The sequence below is a fragment of the Euprymna scolopes genome, chromosome 3 (genome assembly GCF_053919585.1).
Source record: "Euprymna scolopes isolate OS-2025 chromosome 3, ASM5391958v1, whole genome shotgun sequence".
Lineage (NCBI taxonomy): Eukaryota > Metazoa > Mollusca > Cephalopoda > Sepiida > Sepiolidae > Euprymna > Euprymna scolopes.
Window position 1 is genome coordinate 78,011,490 of NC_136484.1, and position 21,220 is coordinate 78,032,709.

General features: G+C 30.5%; 1 protein-coding gene across 3 annotated transcripts in view; it reads left to right on the plus strand.

Annotated features, from left to right (window-relative positions):
* Window positions 1–21,220, plus strand: part of LOC145256431 (NAD kinase 2, mitochondrial-like) — a 198,186-nt gene that overhangs the window by 80,668 nt on the left and 96,298 nt on the right. For all 3 annotated transcript variants that reach the window (XM_080115346.1, XM_080115338.1, XM_080115328.1), the window contains exons 2-4: window positions 1,620–1,708; window positions 15,547–15,717; window positions 18,591–18,683. In XM_080115346.1, the coding sequence (XP_079971472.1) occupies window positions 1,620–1,708; window positions 15,547–15,717; window positions 18,591–18,683 (353 nt within the window). The remainder of the gene's footprint in view (window positions 1–1,619; window positions 1,709–15,546; window positions 15,718–18,590; window positions 18,684–21,220) is intronic.

Below are 21,220 nucleotides of genomic sequence, written 5' to 3' on the forward strand. Positions count from 1 at the left end.
ATACAAATTGCATAGAGCAAAATCACGCAGAATAATAAAGCCAAAACAGAATGCTGGCAAGATCAATGTTTTCCACTAAACCAAAACAGTTTGGGAAATAGTTAAAAAATTTCTGGAAAACATAACCCGATACCAATTAACCATCTTTTTACTGAAAATACCAAAATAACAGAAACAAAGTCTATAGCAAAGAAATTAGCCAAAACATTTTCAGAGAACTCTTCAAAAAACTATAAAAAAGAATTCCAAATCATCAAGGAAAATATTGAAAAGTACAAGCTAAACTTAATTTCCCAAAACTTTGAAGAATAAACCTTTTTCAATAAAAGAATTGGAAAATTCCATAAACAAATCGCACAACACATCCATAGGACCAGATGAGGTCCACTATAGTTTTTTGAAAATACTTCCAAAAATTTCATTGGAACTTTTACTAAAAATGTACAGTGACATCTGGATTAAAAAGAAGTTCCCAGAATCTTGGAAACATACGGTTATTCCAATGATGGTCAGTGGGTATTGCTAATTAAATATTTTACATTTTAAGGTAGGGAATCAATAAAATTTATAACTGAATAGCTTCTCATTTAATTTTTTTTTTTAGCGGGGAAAACTGGGCAGATGGTGTTTTCTTTATTGCCAATTTATTTTTTTCCTAATTTTTTTCTTGTAGGAGGGAATGTACTATTTTAAACTTTTCATTTCTTTTAGGGGGTGGGGGAGGGGAAGGCACTTCATCTCAATTCTGAACTGAGACAAATTGACAAAAAAAAAATTCCTGTGTTTGGTTAAGTAAAAATGATAATACCAAACTTCACCAAACAATTGAGACATTAGAAACCAAACTATTTGCTTGAGTGGGAAGGGGCATTTCTTTTAATTCTTAAATTACTGACCACTTAACAAAAAAAAAAAAAAAAGTTCATGATGGAAAATACCCCTGTTTGACTAAAGTAAAAGAAACAATGATGACCATTACACAATCTACACATGAACTGAATGGTTACTTTTTCCATTTATACTCTAACATAACCCAAAATTAATCCTAACCTTATCCTAAACTAAGTTTTAGTTTGGAAAGTTGGCTTAATTCCCTAAGCATCGGACCCCCCCCCACCAAACCCTACTCCTTAAAAAAAAATCAACATAGTAGTCTAAAACCTAAAATATTTTACAGATATTTTTTGTACCTTCTTTTATATTTGATCCTGGTCAACGCCAAGGAACAATTCCTGCTTGTAAAAATATAAAAAAAGTAAGAATAAAAATGGTAGCTTGGTATGATTGGTTGGAGAAAGGAAGACAAAGTTCTTTTTTCAATCTTTTAGTTTGGTTTTGATAAAATACTCTAATTATTTTGTTTTTACAAGTTTAAATTGGTAATGTTTTAAGTGTATTGCATTTTTTTTTTATTGTATATATTAAGAATATCTGATTTTTCCATATCTTAATCTAATTAGCCAAAGTGAATTCTATTTGAAGCAATATAATTCACTTGGTTTAGTGCTATTGTACAACTGATTAACAATTTTAGACAAATTAAGATAGATTTGCTATAAGAAATAAAGCATTTTTTAATTTATAACATTTTGAACATTTTTCAAAAATTTATTTTTTAGCTGAAGGAAAAAAATTCAGATTATCATGGCTTACTTCATCGGCATCATATTCACTACCAAGGCATAAGACATTTATCAGCTACTTTAAAGTAAGTATTTTTTGGTTTGATCAAGATTTCTACAATAATTTAGTTTCGTTTTTATGTGTTTGATGTTTACAAAGTTCATATCTCATTTTAAGTTCAATTGAAATCTAGTTTGTCTAAAATTGCATGAAAAGAATTCTGATAATTAATAAAAGTATATTTTTGAAGTAATTTGTTTAAACTGAATCTTTACTTAATCATTAATTTTTGACACAAATGTATAACTGAAATTATTTTTTGGCTTTTTGAGATGAGGATTGACTATATTTTTATTATTTGGATTTTTTAGACTACTGTTTTCATCTTGAGTGTTATTTTCACAAAGATCTAGTTGATCTAACCACCAACTTCAGGTGTGTCTTGCTGCACTCAGGAATCTTTGTCATACTTGGGGAATCTGCCCGGAATTTTGAATGGAATTTAATTATTTATTATTCAATGCATGACAGTAGAATTATTAGCACTAATAGTTTTAGCAAAACTGTCAAATTTCTTGACTTTAGAATGAGGACAGTATTTTTTTTTATGGATAGGGTAATTTAAAATTGATACTGTGAAGAGAAAAAAAAATACAATTATAATTTTAATGTAAAAAAAAGAGGAAAAAAGATTTAATTACTAGTTGGGATATGAAAAAAATGAGTTCAATGCTCATTATGTTAATGTCTTATTTTTAACACAAGAAAAAATGGAATAGGCCAGTTTATTTTCTACCCTGAAAAGGATTGAAAGTAATGTCTCTTGATAGGTTTCTAAATTTCAATACAAAATTGCTCTTAGAGGTGTGGTAATGAACTTTTTAAAAAATTACTTATGAAAAAGGTCTGTTTCATAGCATGAGCATTTTTATCATTAATTTGCTAAAAATCTTTCAAATATCATGTAGATTATTATCAATGCCTGTAAAAGAATATCAATTTCTCAACAAAATATTTTGAGGATTTAAAATGCTTTTTTTTTTTTTTTTTTCTTAAATATGACTATTTTATTAGCAAATCTTGAAATTTGCTATTCCAAAGCATTTTATCGTCGATGGGTGTTGCTATTATAATGAAATGATGATTCTGAATTTAAAGTTAAATACATTTCACTATAGAACCATGTAGGATCTAATTTTTAATTTTAAATCTGAACAATAAATTAAGAAAATGCTAAAACGGACATTTTTTTTTTCTACTCAAAAATATCAGCCTGTCCAAAATGTCACTATGGATTTTTGAGGGACATTTATCAAAATTCCAAATGACAAGTTTTTATAATTTTAACGATTTTATCAGCTGGGTTTCTTAAATATTTATCGGAGAGACCTATGTTTTCAGTGGCATCCACGCGTCCATTAGTCTGGGTGATTGCCAGATAACTTTCCATTAGTTTTTCCTGAAATTTTGCCACAAATTGTATTTCATTAAATAAATGTGCACAGTAAAAAAATTTTTTTACGAAAATTCCTGTTGTCTCCATGGCCAAAAATAATGTTTTGCCCCATAACTTTTGATCCATCCATTAGATTTTTCTGAAACTTGGCCAAAATGTGGAGCCCATTGTTTTTAATATAAATAGTTTGGGTGACCATGGCAAAATTCTTGTTCATCTCCCTGGGGACTTTTAATGCTAAAACACCCCTTTTTGTGGCTGTTTTCATATTTCTCAAAAACTTTATATGTATGTCTATATAGTGGGTTTCCATGGTGCTGAATTCAATGTAAAACTGCACCATTTGCCAATTTTCACTGGGATTCTGTGTTCCCAGGAGCTCAAAAGAGGTTACAAGAAAAGTTTTACATCACAGAATTAAAGAAACAGGTGTTGACGAGTTCGACAGGGGGAAGCATATTGCTTGGGACGATTGAATTGTGAGAAGTGGTTGGAGAAGCACCGTAATTTTTTAGGATGCCCAGGCGCCATAATTGGGCCAAAAAGAGTGAAAAAATGTGATAAGTTCAAATCAAATTACTCAATTTTTAACTATGATGGAAGTAATATTTGTTTTTAGGACTAACTTCACACTTCTCATATTCATCATTTCTTCACTATTTTTTGTTGCGTCATCTCACATGCAGTTCCAGAGGAAGACCATGCATGCGCGGCTTGCTGTGATTTTTTTTTTTTTTTTTTTTTTTTACATAAAAAAAATAGTAACTTTGAAGGATTAGTTCAATTAAATGTTTTCCAAACTGAATTTTTTTTTTTTCAACATATCAAAAATCTTTGTAGGTATACACATCTAGTGCTGCAAATGTTGGTGAAAATCACATGCTGTCAAAAAATTGTAAGGAAACAATACAGAAGAGCAACTGTATAAGTTTTATTTTATCAGCTAACATATTGAAATTTATAATTCATGACATACAGGTTAAGCTAATTTTTTTTATTAATACATCCATAAAAATCTTATGAATGATTATTGGATAAGAAACTTAAGGTTGATTTTTTTCTAATATTGGGAGATTTTAAGATTTTGTAGAGTAATGCAGCATTTTACCATGTAATAAAAAAAAAATTAGAAGTTGCCATCAAAACCTTGGAATTTGCTTAAAAGAAATCCTTCAATTTTCAAACAAAGGCTTAAAAAATTAAAAAAAAATTTTTTAAAGCTAAATGTGTAAAGATAAAATATATTGAATAATATAATGAAAACTTTGATTAACAGTTTCACTAATCTTCTGTAGTTTTAAATTGCTCATCAAATTTAGAAATTTGCACAGAATTTCAAATGAATATTTAATTCAATCCACAGAGGTAGCATGCTCTCGTTCCATTAGTCATAATAACTGAGTAGAAGTCTTAAATAATTTTTAGTTATATTTTTTGAGTGTTGCCCACACTGAGGATTGAAGAGTAACTTATACCTGAATTTTATGAAGTTTATAGGTTTAAAACAAAAATAGGTTTAAGATTCCTAAAATTCATACTAGAATTGTTTGCAAAGACTCCTGGCATATTGGGCAAAGTATTCAATATGCTATGAGTCTTTGTAAACAATTCTAGTATGAATTTTAGGAATCTTAAACCTATTTTTGTTTTTACATGTACGTTCTTACTACTTATTTCATATATATATATATATGACTAATTTGTACTATTCCGAATTATACTGGGTTAATATAATTCAATAATTGTTTATAGGGAATTTTACAGAATAATTGATAAAAATTTCCCACCTGAGAATAGATTAAGCAAAATAATTAACAGAAACTCGGTAAAACTATCTTTCTCCACCTCAGCCAACTTAGCTAACGCTATAATAAGCTCTAATAATAGGAAAATAAGCAAAATAATGAATAATGAGTCAGCATCGGATGAACATGTCTTAGAGAGAAATTGTAACTGCAGAATACCTGGCAACTGTCCATTGGATACTTGACCTCAGAAATAGTGTACAAATGTTAGCTTAAGACCGATAATATTAAGGTATATCTTGGGGCCACGGGATGCGCGTTTAAGGAAAGATAAAGAAACCATGTTGTATCCTTCAAAAATGAACCGGAGATGGAAACTAATAGAGGTGTTAATGATAGAAGGGGGGATGGTACAAGAATATAATTAGAAATAAAGAGAAATACAACTGCATTAGATGATTGGGTCAGAGAACTTCATAGAAACAAAAGATTTTGAATTGAAATGGTCAATAGTAGATAGGGGGAATAAGTATAGACCTGGGAAATCAAAAAGGTGTAATCTGTGTTTGTTCGAAGCCCTCTACATAGTAAATTCTAAAGAAGAAATATTAAATAAAAGGCTTGATGCTATACAGGGATGTCGTTACAGGAATAGATTTTTGCTATCACGTCTTAAATGTAGCTGAGGTAAAAAGAAACATTCTGAGAAAAATAAAGGTTCATAGGTGCAGGGCCAAAGTTTATATAGCGATAAATAGCTAGGAATGATGTAAGTTAGTTGTGATGAATGATTCAAATCTAACAAACAAATTTGGATCCCAATATTCTACACTATAAACATATTTTAGAAATAAAGACAATGGATTACTAGATAAGAAATTTAGATTTATGATAAGGATTAACAAGGATTAATAATACTGTCTCGAAACTGGGAACACTTTTAGTGATATTGATGGCGAAATGGTTGATACCGTTTCCAGATAAATAAAATAGTTTAACATAATTAGCAATAGAAAAAGATTTAATTACTATTAAAGAATGGGGATTAATTGATACTGTTTTTGGACCAGTAAAACTTAAAAAAATTATAGCTTTTAGATATTAATCCATTTATAGCCGTTTTAATCCAAAAAACAAGGTAAACCCCCACTTTCATTGAAGTAAAATGTACATGGAGCTAAAGATTAGTTTTACTATTAGAATACTTATTAATGGGACATGTATTACTATCGGATAATTATTTTAGAACTTAATTCCTGAATTTTCTATTGAAGCTATGCATAATCTCGGCAAATTATGGTTTGTTGGCAAACATAGGTTAATCTATCTATTCCGGACTTACAGAATTATCTCTCTTCTACTTCTAAATTATCTGATAATCGTAAATCTTAACAGGAGAGGACGAATGAAAATAAAAAAAATATAAAATTAAAAAAGATAAAAATAATAAATAGATTGAGATCTTTAATTTTAAATGAAGAATGAAAATGAACTAAATATAAAGTAATGTTTAGACTTTATTTCCTTATTGAATAAGTTTTAAACTTAAACCTGTCTTAAATCGCATACATAAGCATGCAGATAATTTTGTAAATAAACAGAGCAAATTCCAGATATGAAACTTACGTAGTTTCGTAACGATTAAACTTAGTTGATTAGTCCGGTTTAAAAAAAAAAAAAATTAAAAGAGAAATATTTTTTAAAATAGTTTTTAAAAAAGAAGTTTAATTAAAGAAATATAGAAATCTAATTTAAGAATTCGATAAATGGTATTAATAAAACATATTTAATGGGTATAGGTAATTAGTGGCAACATTGTTCGATATTTAGTTTGAAATTCGTTTTTTTAAATAAAGATACGAAAATAGGTAGATATATAAATCTTTAAAAAAAATACTTTGCAATGATGCGATAGAGGTAAATTGTTCTCGCTTATTTTCTTTTCCTTATAAAGGAAATGTTTCTTTTCCTTAATGTTTTATTGGTAAAGTGTTTTTATTTAATAAGTCTGAAGAAAGGCTGTTCTTGTGAAAATTTTCGAACGACATATTGTTTGAATTTGTCCAAATGATCTTGAAACAATTGTAACTAACAATGAAATACACTTTTTGTTGCTATCAACCCATTTTTTTTTAAGTCTTGGTTTTGTTAAAACTATATATATATATATATATATATTTGTATTGCTATTGACAAAATTTCTTGCAAATATGAACATGGTTCGTCAACACTAATTTGTCGAGCAGATTCGGTTTTGTACATTCGTGTGCTTCAATTAGTGCACATTTTATTTCTTCATAGCTTTTTGACTTGAGTTCTAATATCAGTAATTTTACTGCTATCTCTGCTGGCAGAGATATTACTGTGGAAAATATTATTGTAGAGGCTGTTATGTTGCACAGGTGGAATTGTACTTCCAGAATGGAAAAACCAACCATTCACTGCTGTTTCCATGAACGTTGGTGTTTTTAATATTCATTTGTTGGAGACTTGCTTCTTCCTTTTTTAAAACTTTTAATTTTCGAAGATAGTCTTTCTTAAATTATTTTTTTTTTTTTATTGTCAAAGATTGTCTTTTGAAAATGTTTGCGGCATGAAGTTGGAAGGTTGCATTTATATTCTTTTATTCAAGGATTCTGGAAGGTTGTGTTTTTGCTGAGGTCGCTATTATCATACTTCTCTTGTTGCGATTATCATTGTTGTTGCATTAAGAAGAATAACAAATTGGATTTTTAATAACTTTATTTTACTGTAAATAGCAATACACATGAAAAAATTGAAGTAGCTTGAAATATTTCAATATTGGTATGCATAGAAAGAGCTTGATGAGCTAAGAAAGAATCTTTTTAAATTTTTAAAATCTGATTAAAATTAAGGAAGTTATGGCTATTTTTGTGCCTCACACATTTGGATATTTTCTCCTCTTTAAGACCATATGCATTTCGTCACATTTTTTACACTACTTTTTCAGTAAAAATGTCATATCTTTGTTAAAACACAAGACTAAAAAATGAAATTTACTGTATAAGTGTATTTTTGTACAAGGAATCAGAATATGCAACTGAAAATCTCCCAAAGTTTATGGTTTCCAAATAATCTGCAGTAAATGTGCATAAATATGCAGCAATTCCTTAAAAATGCCATAAATAAGTTGGAGAAGTCAAAGTTGAATTGTAATGTGCTTTATGTACAAAAAACTTAAATCTAAACATAAGACCATTTAAAAATGAATATATTGCAATATTTCTTTGGTATTATTGTAGATTAACACCTTTTGTTTAACCCCACTCAACTCCTTCTGACCACCCCTCCAAAATGTGATTCTAACTTTTTAGGAAATTATGTATAAAATGCCATGAAAAACTTTAATGAAAGATAAACAAATTATTTTAGAATTGAATGTAAAATAATTTCCTATTACAGATCATTCTAGCATTTTAGGGCAGTTAACTGTTTTTTTTTCTATGGGAAAATATGCATGCTTTTTTTTTTTTTTTAAGATGATTATGTGTAGTTTTAAGAGGGTTTCTATGCAATGAGAATATGTGGAGGGTTGCCATTCGGACTTTGAATTAATTGTAGGGCTAAGGAAAATTATGTGTGAACATACTGAAAACTTGACAGAGACAAAGCTAACAAAAACAATATTAGAGGGGGGAGCGGTTAGTTTCACAAAAATTTAATGTAAAATAATTCACCATTTCCTGGCCATTCTAGCATTTTAGAACAGTTAACCAATTTATTTTTATGTGTATTTTCTTTAAGGAAGGATTTATTTTTTGTTTGTTTGTTTTAGATGCTTGTATGTGGCTTACAGAGGTATTTTGTTGGAGAGGGAGGGGGGCTTGCCACTCGAACTTAGTGTTATTGTTAGGGTTAAAGAGTGTTTTAGGAGGAGACTTGCCACACATAATTTGGATTAGAGGTAAAGTTAAGAGAGCTTTTTTTCAAAGAGAGTGTTCATCACTCATATTTACTGTTAGCGGTTCATAATTATTGGCTTTATATTATATATTTAGTTTTAATTTAATAAGAAACTGTGTTGCGAAATTTCAAAGAAAATTCCATAAATTTGTTGATTTCTATTTTCAAGGTTGAAGGTGTTAATTCCATAGGCCGTTTATACTACGCTGGAGCAGGTTGTAAAAATATCTTTCGCTTAATAAGTAGAAAAAAAAATTAACGAAATAAAAAGCTTCCTAATTGTAGTTTGATGTGTTTTCTAACTGCTTTTAAAATTTCAAGAATATTGATATAGATTTTGAGGGTTTGTATTACTATACACATAGATTCAAAAAAGTTGTCAAAAAAACAAATATATAACAAATAAATGTTATCAAAAGCAAGTTACTTTTCTACCTAACTGGATAATTTTTTAGTGTTTTTATTTAATGTAACATGTTTATTCAGCTTGAAAACAGTGTTTACCGATGTTTTGGAAAATTTTAAATGGCGCCCGCCGCCCGACTCTCTTGAAACGGTAAGTTTGGGGAAAAGAGTTAAAAATAAAAAAGTAGACAAAATACTGCTAGAAAATCGCTCAATATATGTTACCGTGACATAGGCTGACATATATTCGGTGAGTTTTTAACAGTATTTTGTATAGTTTTTTTTTTTTTAATTTTTAACTCCTTTTCTCAAACTTACCGTGTCAAAGAGAGTCGGGCCGGGCGCCATTTTTAATTTTCCAATACATTACATCGGTAAACACTGTACGTTTTTCGAGCTGAATAAACATGTTACATTAAATTAAAAACACTAGAAAATTATCCAGTTAGGTAGAAAAGTAACTTATCTTGCCTTTGATAACATTTATTTGTTATATATTTGTTTTTTGACAACTTTTTCGAATCTATGTATAAACGAGATTTTGATACTTATTTTGATTTTGAAAAAAAAAAACATTTGTGGGTGTTCGCAGTAAAACATTGTTTTAATTCGCTGTTCAAAACTAATTTAAAGAATAAAAGTGCATGCAAGCTATATATCTACAAAAGTTTATTTTGTTTTTTTAACCATGTTTTTAAATTTGACGAGAAATGTGAGAAATTGCAACAGATTCATAATGCCGAATTGGTTGGGATTGTTGTTATTATACATTCTGAAAACCGAATAGTTCTAAACTAATGTTATTCTGATAACAAAATAGCTCTAATTAAACATAACATTTATATTCATATTTTCATGTTTTTCTTAATTCGTTCTGGAATAAAAATTAAAGAACGCGTGTTGTTTACACTGTGCTATTGCTGATTCTACAGGCTGGAGCTGCTGCTGCTTCTAGTAATACTAACTTCATTTGACCAAATTCGAGAAATAGAAACAATTTTTTTTTCGGGTAGGTCCTTTTAAATTATCAATTACCGCGGTCCTACTCAACATAAAATAATACTTTTAATTGATAAAAATAGTAAAAAGATTGATTTACTTACTACTGGGTGTCCGAAGAATTTTTTTTTCAAAATGTTCGATACTCGTCATATTAAAGTCTTATTTTTAACACAACAAAAAAAGAAATGGTCAAAAATATTTCGGACACTTGACAGTATTAAGATTAACACCTCTACTGACTGGTTCCCAAATTTCATGACGAAATTCTTCATACAATCACGGTACGGACCTTTAGAAAACAGGGGGGGGGGGTCATTACAAAACCTTACCGAAAACGCCATTTTATGACGTTCACATTTTTATCACTTTATTTGCGTAAAACTCTTAAAATATATAATGTACATTCATATTTATTAATTCATTTGAAAGTATATTCATTTCCGAACAAAACAGTAGTAATTTGAAGACTTGAAGTGCTTTGGTTTAAAAAATATGGCTATTTTAGTAGAACTACCTTGAAATCTGTGATTATCCAAAGCGTTTTTTCATCCGTGTGTATTACTATTTACATATTTTGACATTGTAAAGTATGTTCCATATTTGGACTCTTGTTACTGTTACAGGGTTGTCAAATTTATAACAAGAACCAACAAGTTAAATTGTTCAAAAAATTGACTGTTTTTACCCATTTTTGCAGCATAAAAGGGCCAGTTTGACATAAACTCTACTTAATCATACTAAATTATGGATTTTATAGAACAGCCTCCTCAGTGGAAATAGCAATGCCACACCATTTTTTTCTTTTGAATAAACTGAAATCATCATTATTGAAAAGATATGAAAAAACAAAGAAATATTATTTTTAGTTTTTTAAAACCGGCTCATTAGAACTGGAGTTATGACTATTCAAACTGTCAAAAAATGTTCACTGGACATGTTGTCTATTCAAATGCATGTAAGCTTGTGACTGAGGAAATTTACACAATTTAGCTTGTGACTGAGGATACAATTTACAGACTAACCCATCTTTAAAATGTTTCTTCAGATCTTTTTAAGATATGATGAAATTTTGAACATATAATACCATGGAGGTTCAGTTGGCTGTATTTACAACCATCTCACTTGGTAACTTACCGACTAATTAGTATATTTCGATTTCATTTTAACAGCTTTAAGTAGAAACATCATAAAAACAGTTAAGAAAAATGGTAAGTAAGGGTTTATCATCATAGGAAGTATTATTCTGATGGACATTATCATTTGTCATTATAACATCATGAAAAATTTAAGATGGAGACCAGGAAATAAAGATGGTGACCGTGAAATCACGACACGATTCAAAGAAATTATTAAACTATGACTTGTGGCATATCGAAATTAAAAATTTTCAAGTACATTCCAACTAATTAACATAATTAAATTTCATTTTAACAGCTTTGAGTAGAAACCTCATAAAAACAGCTAAAAAAATGGGAAATATGCGAAATATTATTCTGATGGACATAATCATTTATCATCATTACATTGTAAAAATCCAAGATGGCAACCAGGAAATCCAAGATGGCCCACACATGATTCAAAGAAATTAACATAATTTATATGAAATATAGCTTCTAGCTTATAAAATGAAATTTTGTTCAATTGTTTTCAAGTACATTAAACTAATTAGGATAATTAAATTTCATTTTAATGGCTTCAAGTTGTGAAAATTATTAGGTGGGTTTCTACTACTATTTTGTATGATCTTTTATGTCTAAGTCATTGTCAAGACTTCAAGGATTTCAAGATATCACAGCCATTTTTTCTTCTCATGTAATGCTCGACACTACTTGTTTTTTTCACAGAATAAACATTTCTGACACCAAGAATTTATTGCAGTAGGTAGAAGAGTAACTTGCCTTTGATAACATTTATTATTTGTTCTTTAACTACTTTTTCATACCTCTGTGGATTGTAAAACAAACCCAATAAATGTTATCATAGGCAAGATAAGTTATTCTTTTACTTACCTGGATAAGGGGTTTGTGTGTTTTAACTCATTTAAAAGTGTTTTTTACTTAAATAAATCAAGTGGTGTCGAGTGAAGCTGTTTGAATTAAAATTAACCCAATATAATTTCTAACGAAATGCCCGGGTGTGTGTAGGTGGTGTAGTAAGGAACCCCAAGTGAATCAAACAGCCCATATCGAGAGAGGTGTTAAAAAAAAATTGTAGTATTGTGGGGAGGGAATCAAAACAACAGTAGGCAGCCAGAGTGAAGAGAGGTGTTAAAAAAAAAAAAATGATAGTAGGCAGGCTCGAACCCGGGACGCGAAGATGGAAAAGAAAGTGAAAGAAAATCTGATGTCTTACCATGACGATGTTTGGCACGTTAAAATTAGGCAAAGTCAATCCAACCGATACGATGACTTCAAAAATAGCTCGCAAAAAATCAACCCCTCCTTGTACAATACTGGCTAATTTAGGGTGAAAGAATTAATGTTTTTGGCCAATTTTTCAATATTTGTCATCTAAGGCATTGAGCTTCAAAATGATACCGATCTCGTCAGGATCTGTCGCCCCTGTGGAAAGTTTTTGTGAGATATACATACATATATACATGTAAAACAGACAAGTGAGATTTATATAATAGATTATTAGGCGAACGTACAGAATACTTACAAAACATCCTCCCTCCCCATGTTAAAAATAGGTTTCTAAATAACGTTAGTACAATATAATTATAATTTTTTTTTTATTAAATTGTTAGGTGAAAGTACAGAATATGCCAGGCTAAGAATGGGTTTCTAAAAGCGTTTCAGAAGTTCGGGGGATTCTGTTTTAGAGTTGTGCAACATGAAAAAAAAAATAGTATACATGAAAAATATTTATAAAATGCTTACTGAATAGGTGTGGGAGGCTGGTATATGAATCTGCAGAATAGATTTCCACAAAGGGGTTAAGGAGTTGGGAGTCAGTCGGAGTTGAAAATATCAAATGAGTCGGTTGGCATGCTAGCAATTTACCATCCGACTCCGCAACCTTTGTGTGTACATATGTTGCATCAATAAGTTTGTATCTGCATTTTCGATCAGTCAGGTAAATGATTTATATAAATTATTTTTATATTGGAAAAAATTAAATTAAAAGTAGGAAAAGCTACAGTACAATATGTAAGAATTTTGTTTGGTTAAACATATTTGAAATCAGCACTTCAAATTCTTTTATTTTTATTTTTTTTTTATTTTTCATCTATGTAAATACAAACTCCTTTTCTGGAGATTGACTAGTTCTAATGTTAATGTGTATGTCGAACTGCTTATTGTTGTCTATTCCATCATTCTGTTAAACTAAGAATGAAAGAGGAGCGTTTGTTAATTTAAGGTTTTAGTCTAACTTAATATGTAGTAAATGGCTGCATTAAAGAAGGTGAATAATCTTTCAGTGGATGTGACTATGTATAGCTATGAAAAAAAAAATACCTGGTGATTTTGGGTTTGTAGGAGGACTTTATTTAATGAGGGTGAAATATATATGGAATTAGGTATTTGAGGGAGTGAGTCAAAGAGCATAAATTGTAATATTTATTAAACGGTAATGAAATGTGCATATTCTTGCATTAAAAACATGCTGCAATATTTGCTAAAAATGGTGTGTGAAAGATTTGCATAGGAATTGCCTGATTGATTTACTATGTCGAAAGGGATACGGGAAAAATCAACTCCTTTTTGTTAATATAGAGATAATGTAAATGTTGAATGCTATAATTCAAACGAACAGCATTACAAAGACGTGTTCTACTTTATTTTGTATTTAATTTTACGGATTTAACTTGAAGCTTACACTGAATTAAAATTTGCTTATGAAAATTTTATTTTTAATATCACTTTCAACTGTAATGAAAAAAAAAATTATTATATAAGAATGCTTTGTGTCTGGATAAAAGTTAGAAACTACATAAGACACTCTTACAAAGTTGACATTAGAGAATTCAGATTCAGTGTGATGAAAAAGTAAAAAAAATCTGTAATATTCATTGCTTTTGGATCATCAGAGAGGCTAAATAAGTTGGGTAAAGGGAGGCGGTTAAAATATATTTTCATGGTAGTTGTTTCAAAAACAGCATTGTAAATAGGTCAAACTGTCAACTTTTTCTTTTTTATTCTTTCTAGTATATTGGACCAGTTGAAAGATAGATAGGCGAGTATTTAAAATAAAGATTTTGTGCACACTTTTTTTTTAACTCGAAACTTTATGCTCTCAGCCAATATTGGGTAGTTTTGCTAATATAAGTAATAATTCATTTTGTTCTCAACAAAATTTGAACTGGCTATAATGAGATATGAAAACTCATAGAAAGGTGTTTTGTTTCATGTCAGTAATTTACCATTTGAAAGTACAAATAATTTTAAAGATATTTAATGAATATCAAAGAAATTATGAGGATTTGTTAGATGATAAAGTTATTGGCCCATAAAAATACCGTCCATTTCCAGTTTTCGAGGCAGTTTTAGTGTAAGAGCATAATTCTTGTGAAAAATTACAATCCTGTTTTTGTTATGAATTCTTTGATGAGGGGGGATCAAAATGGCTGAGAAATGAAAATGTCAAACTAAATGTATTACAAGTATAGACTTTTCAAAACATTGTGACATATTTAAAAAAAAAATGCTTTTGGAATTCTTCAATGTACCCCCCCCCCCAAAAAAAAAAAACAAAACAACAAAACTTTCCACACGTTTTATGATTTACTTTATAAGATTTTAATGATAATCTCATTTCCTTTGATGTGCATTTAGACATGTTTACTACATCGCATAATAAATCTCACAGGGTTGTCGGGGATGACAAGCTGAACACTTTCTTTCCACCATGTTTCCTCGCCCTCTCTACGTCTAGACAACTCACAAATTTAACTTGAGCATTATTATACATTATACAGATAAAATGACTCCAGTATTTGAGAATGAAAGCAACTTGAAGCAACATTAAAAGTAACTTAATATATTAATAAATATCATTATTTAGTATTAAGTTAACATATTATATATCATTAAGAGCATAATATGATCTGATTATAAATTACATTTCAGCTATTGTTTCTCTGATTTAGTAATGACATTTTGAGTTTTGAGCAAAGGCCATTTAATTCCAATTTGATCTGATTTGTTCAAGGTGGAGATAAATACAATTTAATATTAAATGACTGTAGAGATTGGTTCAAACTATTTCTTTTTTACATTTATCAAAAACATCTAATAAAAAAACAATTCAGTTTAGAAAATGTCTTAGCCAATAATTTTGTTAAACATTTCATGATTTTATGTTTATAGAATTGATTCTACAAACTTTGAAAAGAAAAATGTTTTTATTATGGATTTCTGTGTCAGTTATGTTTCTTTTCTTCTCCAGAGAACTTGGTATTGACTATAAAATTGTTCAACGCTTTGACTTTGATTTGGATCTGATTAACTGGGCAGATGTGGTCATATCGGCTGGTGGTGATGGTACCTTTTTATTAGCTGCCAGTAAAATTAAAGATCGACACAAACCGCTCATTGGTATAAACACAGATCCTGCCAGGTGAGAATCTTTGCCATTCCTTTGAAATTGTAACCATCTAACGAATATTTTGTCTGGAAAAATAAAATCCTTTACTGATTATCTTCATGATAGATAATTAAATAAATAAAATTGAGGAAAATTTTCCTCAAATATTCTTATTTGCTTGTCTCCCCAATAGGAAAAAGTTAATGAGGAAAATCAAACTTCATAAAAAAGGAGCACTCTGGATTGGGATAAATACAATGCCTGAGTCTGGAAGGATTTCTCCTTTACTGACCAAAGACGAAAATAATGAAGTGTAATATCAGAACGGATACTATAATTTGCTCATATTCAGATTATAATATTTATTTAGAGTACTATATAAGAACACTCAGTTTTACCCAGAAATAAATTTGGTGTCCTGTGTCCTAAATTCATCCCTGAACTGCAGAAGTGATCTTGTTTACTGTCTTGCATTTTTTTCTTTTTTAAATGATCATTGTCACTGAGATGTAAGGGGCTACTGTGAAGTAGAAGCTATATTTATAGGAGCATCCTAAATGGGGAATTGTGTAGTGAAATGTTTGTTCACATTTAAATTTCTGCATGTTGGAATAAGAGAGCAGGGAGGAAATTCCAAAAGTTAGAAGTTGGAAGAAAGAAACTATTAGAGTAGAAAGCCTTCTATCATTTGGGGATCTCCTTTCTTTACAGTGAAAGGCTGGGATTTTGTTAATTGTTGGATTGGAGGGGGGTATTTATGCGGTGGGAAGAAGCACCTGGGTAATAAGTTAATTGGAGCACATTCTATTTAAATTCTTCTAAAACAAACACAGGGATGCAACATTGTGGTGATGGGGCAATAGTTGAAGCTTGGTAGACATTGTTGGATTTATTAATCTTTGGATTCTTTCTAAAAGGACGAGACTAGTGTTTGGTGTACCATTATGAGATTGAGCAGAAACCGAGATGATTCTCAAATGAAAATTGACATTTTCATTTTCTTTCTTTCGATTTGAAACTATTTAATGCTAAAATATAAACAAATACATTACTTCTTATTCTAGTAAAAAAATCATTACTGTTGATAGGACATTTTTCTTCAATCTTTATTCTTGCTAGTAATAGAAATATTGTTAATTTTATATCAAAATCTGGAAAGCTTTTTCCATCATTTTTGCTTGGGTATGTCTATTTGGTTGTAATGATATTCAGTGAATGGTTTCAGTTTTGGAAAAATAAAAGAATTACTTTGGTTTCAGTAAAAGTGCCAATTTCTTATAAAACTTTTTTACTCTAATATCCTTGCATGATATGCATTTTTGTTGAATATTTATTAACCACCTATCATTAAAATCCAATCCTTCAGGACTTGGTTGCAATTCAGGGAGAGCATAGCATATTACAAGATCCAGAAAGGCAAGAATAATACTGAGGGAATAATGCCCAAATTTTCCCTTGCTATAATTAAAATAATTATTTCTCATTTCTTGCCAGTCTATTGCTGCAAGATGTCTAATTACTTTATATATCCAGAAATCTAGTATCATGCCTGTAACAATTACATTAAGCTTATTTTCTCTCTTTTTTTCTTTAAGATCATGAAAAAGGATTACTTGTTCAGGTTAGGGTATTAAACTTGTAATTTTTCTTAATTTAAGGAGCAACACACTAATGCCCTTTTTCTTCCCTGCAAATTATTAGATACTTTAAATACATTGAAGTTCTTTTATTGACTCATATATTCCATTCATAGAATGTAGACATTATTGAGATAACAAATAAAGTTATCCATATATTACTGCTTCTGATAATTCCTGCAATATTTTTGAAGAATTTGGTGATATACTCCTTTGACAATTTGAAAATATTGCTCACAATTTCAACAGACATTTCTGTCTTGACAGAATTCAATAGAGCTTACGAGGATCCACTTCCTTGATCTTCATGACTGAAGAAAGAAATGACAATAAAGACGATATTCTATGTCAACAATAGCAAAAAGACAAGTGCAAAAAGATAAGAAATTACAATAATAAATAATTCAAGTTAAGAGCTCTCCATAAAAATTATTGTGAAAGGAATGATTGTATACTTTAATGGTGGCTATTTATTACATTTTCCGTTACAATTTCATGGGGATTATCCAAAAGAGATGCTGTATGTTGATGTATTAGTACTTGCCTATGAAAGGATGGAAGATTTGCGTATTAAGTTAAAGTTATGGAAAGTAAAGGTTGGTGAAGTGAATGTTGCCAAGATCAAATTGATGATCAGTGGTTGGAGTGCTTGAGAATTCTTAGAAAAAGGAAAGTTTTTCTGTTTAGTTTGTGAAAAAGGTGCAATTCAATTTTTTATGGTACTTGTAGGCATTGAGTAGGTAAGAAGTGCAGTTGAATTACTCCTAACTTGAGAGAGGATAACCAATTTGTGTACATTACGTGTAAGACAATCGAGATGAATAAGAATTCTGATGTGTACAAAGCGTATTTGTTACTTTGGTGATGCCATTTACTCACAGAGCTTTGCTGTTTGTGTGATTACAAGACTTCAGAGTGGATGGAGTAAGTTCAAGGCAATTCGACCATTACTAACCAACAGGTCATTATCATTGTCAGAGTGTAATAATAGGTATGGATTTGTAATGTGAGCCTTAAAATTAGGCTTAGTTCTGAAGGTCAACGAAAATAAATATGGGAGGAAGTGATAAATATGGATTTGAAAGAAAGAAGCATAAATAAAGACCTAGGTAGAAATAGGTTAATTTGGAAGTTAATTTCTTACAGTTATTCTCCATTTTTGTTTGTATCTTTTATTATACAATGAGTTTTTTTTTTTTTTTTTTTTTTACACTTTTTGTCATTACAGAAACTAATCACTGGAAAAATATTTTTTCTCATTTACTTTAGGTCAGAAGGTCACTTATGTTTGCCAAAAAAGAAAACTCAAGATCTTCCATCAATTCGAGAAACTTTTAATAAAATTCTTTCAGGAGATTTCAGGTAAGTTTTAATACTGGTTGAAAGTTAGAAAAAATAAATGTTTTTCTTTTCATAAACTTTTTCTATAAAGTTTATAAAGTTAAAATTTAATCTTTGAGTACAAAGCATTTAAATGAAAAATATGTGTGTGTGTGTGTGTGTGTGTGTGTGTGTGTGTGTGTGTGTGTGTGTGTGTGTGTGTGTGTGTGTTAATATTATTAAAAATACACATTCAAAAAAAAAAAAAAATATTACAAATTTCAAGTCTAAGCCATTATAATCTCATGTAAATTTTTATGTTCTGTGATGACTCTTTAAAGATTGTTTTTGTTATTTCATCCCAAATTAGGCACAGTGCCACTTTTGACATAAAGAGCTACTATTTGGGACAAAATTTGCAGAGATATTATGTAGGGAGTTGAACAACAAGATGTATGTTCACATTACACTTGAACTTCTGCATATCAGTACAGTCAGGGACACAGGAGGGAATTGCAAAGTCTACTAGTCAGTGAAAACTATTTGAGTAGAAAATTTTCTGGCATTTCTAATATAAAATATAAAACACAGAGATGCAATATTTTGGCAATGGGACAGAGGTTGGAGTTTGGTTTCTATTTTTGAACACTAAGAGCGAGAGAAAAATTCTTGAAAACGGCTGCAACAGAAGAAATTTCCAGCAGTCAGGAAAGAAAGATTTGGTAAGACATTTGTTGAAGAGTTTGGAGAAAATCGGCACAACCTCAACCGACCATTTTCTTTATAATAAAGCAAAGATTAGATTGGGCTCATATGCCTTTGAGGTTTCCAGGTGTTTTATGACATCACGAAGGGTGATTTTCAGATCCTTGTGTGTGACTTCTGTCTGCATAGGGAAATTTGTGAGGGAGTGGTTTATTTGGTCTAAAGTGGAGTTGGAGGCAAACCGTTAGGCAAGCCTTATCAGTTGTCAATAAAGTTGTTTAATAGTGGGGCAATTATTGATTGCTCATTATTTACTACACTATTACAAATTTTCCAGAAACCACAAGTTCCTAATTTCTGTGACTCAATGTGTGTCCTGGTGAATGCTTTCTCTTGGCTGTAGCCATTTTGCTCTTACAATTATTTCTAGCTTGTGTATACTTTTGCCTATTTTTACTAGATCTATGTTGAATAGGTCTGCGGAATGCATGCTGCGTAAGAGCAATAGCAGCTGCACAAGTAGAAGTGAGCCATTGGGGAAAGTGGAGTTTACTGTAAAACTTGAGAACTTGTTCTCTAATTGCTACTTTGACCATTCAGTAGCCTTCGGTTTACACACTTGTTTACACACTGTTCGGCAAGAAGAGAAAAGGTATTACTCTATGGAACATCTCTGATGGCTTCCCAGTTTTGAAGTACCTTGTTTTGAGTAATGACTCTTCAACTTGGGCTCAAAAGTTTAGTGTAATTTCTACCAGTATCACATGATCAGCATTCTTGAGTAGGCTATGAGCATTTGTTATACAATCATCAGAAACGTTGGTCATAAATAGAACTAGAAATGAGGCTTGCTGATACTGTTGATCTAGGAGACGGGTTGGGACTGTCTGTAACAGGGAATGAGATATAGAAAAGCTATATGTGATGCTACCAGCTACATTTGTAACTAGAGAAACAAGCCAATTACTGTGGTGGACATTAGTCACCAAATATATGTACTTGGGTGCTAGTATCTATGGAGAATGTTGTATCTATACTGTCAAAGACATGGTTGATTGAGTACAGTCCTGGGTTGTGTGAAAGCAGTAGAGAAAATATAAGTAGCTAACATTTTATTGTAAGATTAATGAGTGTACGGTGATCACCGAGACCTCGCTGTAGTAGTTATTAGTAGTGGAAATTGAATAGACTTTGATTATTTAAGGGGATGGCTCAACAAGAATTTGTTTACATTGGACTTAAAAAAACATATTGTAGTCAGCTGGAAAGCAGGCCAGTGGAACAGTTCCACAGGCAAGCAGTTCTGGGAAAGAAACTTTGGCCATGGAATTTGCAATTAGATTTAAGCACAGATAGTGGGGGAAATTATTCATAGTGGTTGTAGCTAGTTGAGTGTTTTTGTGTGAAAGTTTGGCAATGGAGGAGACCATATATTGAAGCTCAGGTGAGCATTTGTTATGAAAATAACACTAGAGCAGAGACAGGCTTGCAACATCTCTTCTGTGGGAAAGAGGATGCAAGGAAGAATAAAAGTCATCACCGTTTTGAAGCCGACTTTGAAATTTTTCAAGGCAGGATAGAGTGCTCCGAGCAGCTCCTGTCCAGTTGTGGCAACAGTATTCTATTTTAGGACATATTTGGCTCTCATACAGGTAGAGGATTGCGTTGCGGGTGATACCTTCTGGATTGGTAGAATTCATTTTTCCAGCGACTTTGGAAACTGTCCCAGTCAGTCATCAAGTATCAATACATTATTCAATGGAGAGTGATACTTGGAGTTTTATACTTTTGTTTTTATCTTTATTGAGACAACGAAATGATCAGAATATCCTAAAGGAGACAGAACTTAGGATGAGCACAGTTCAAAGTATGTT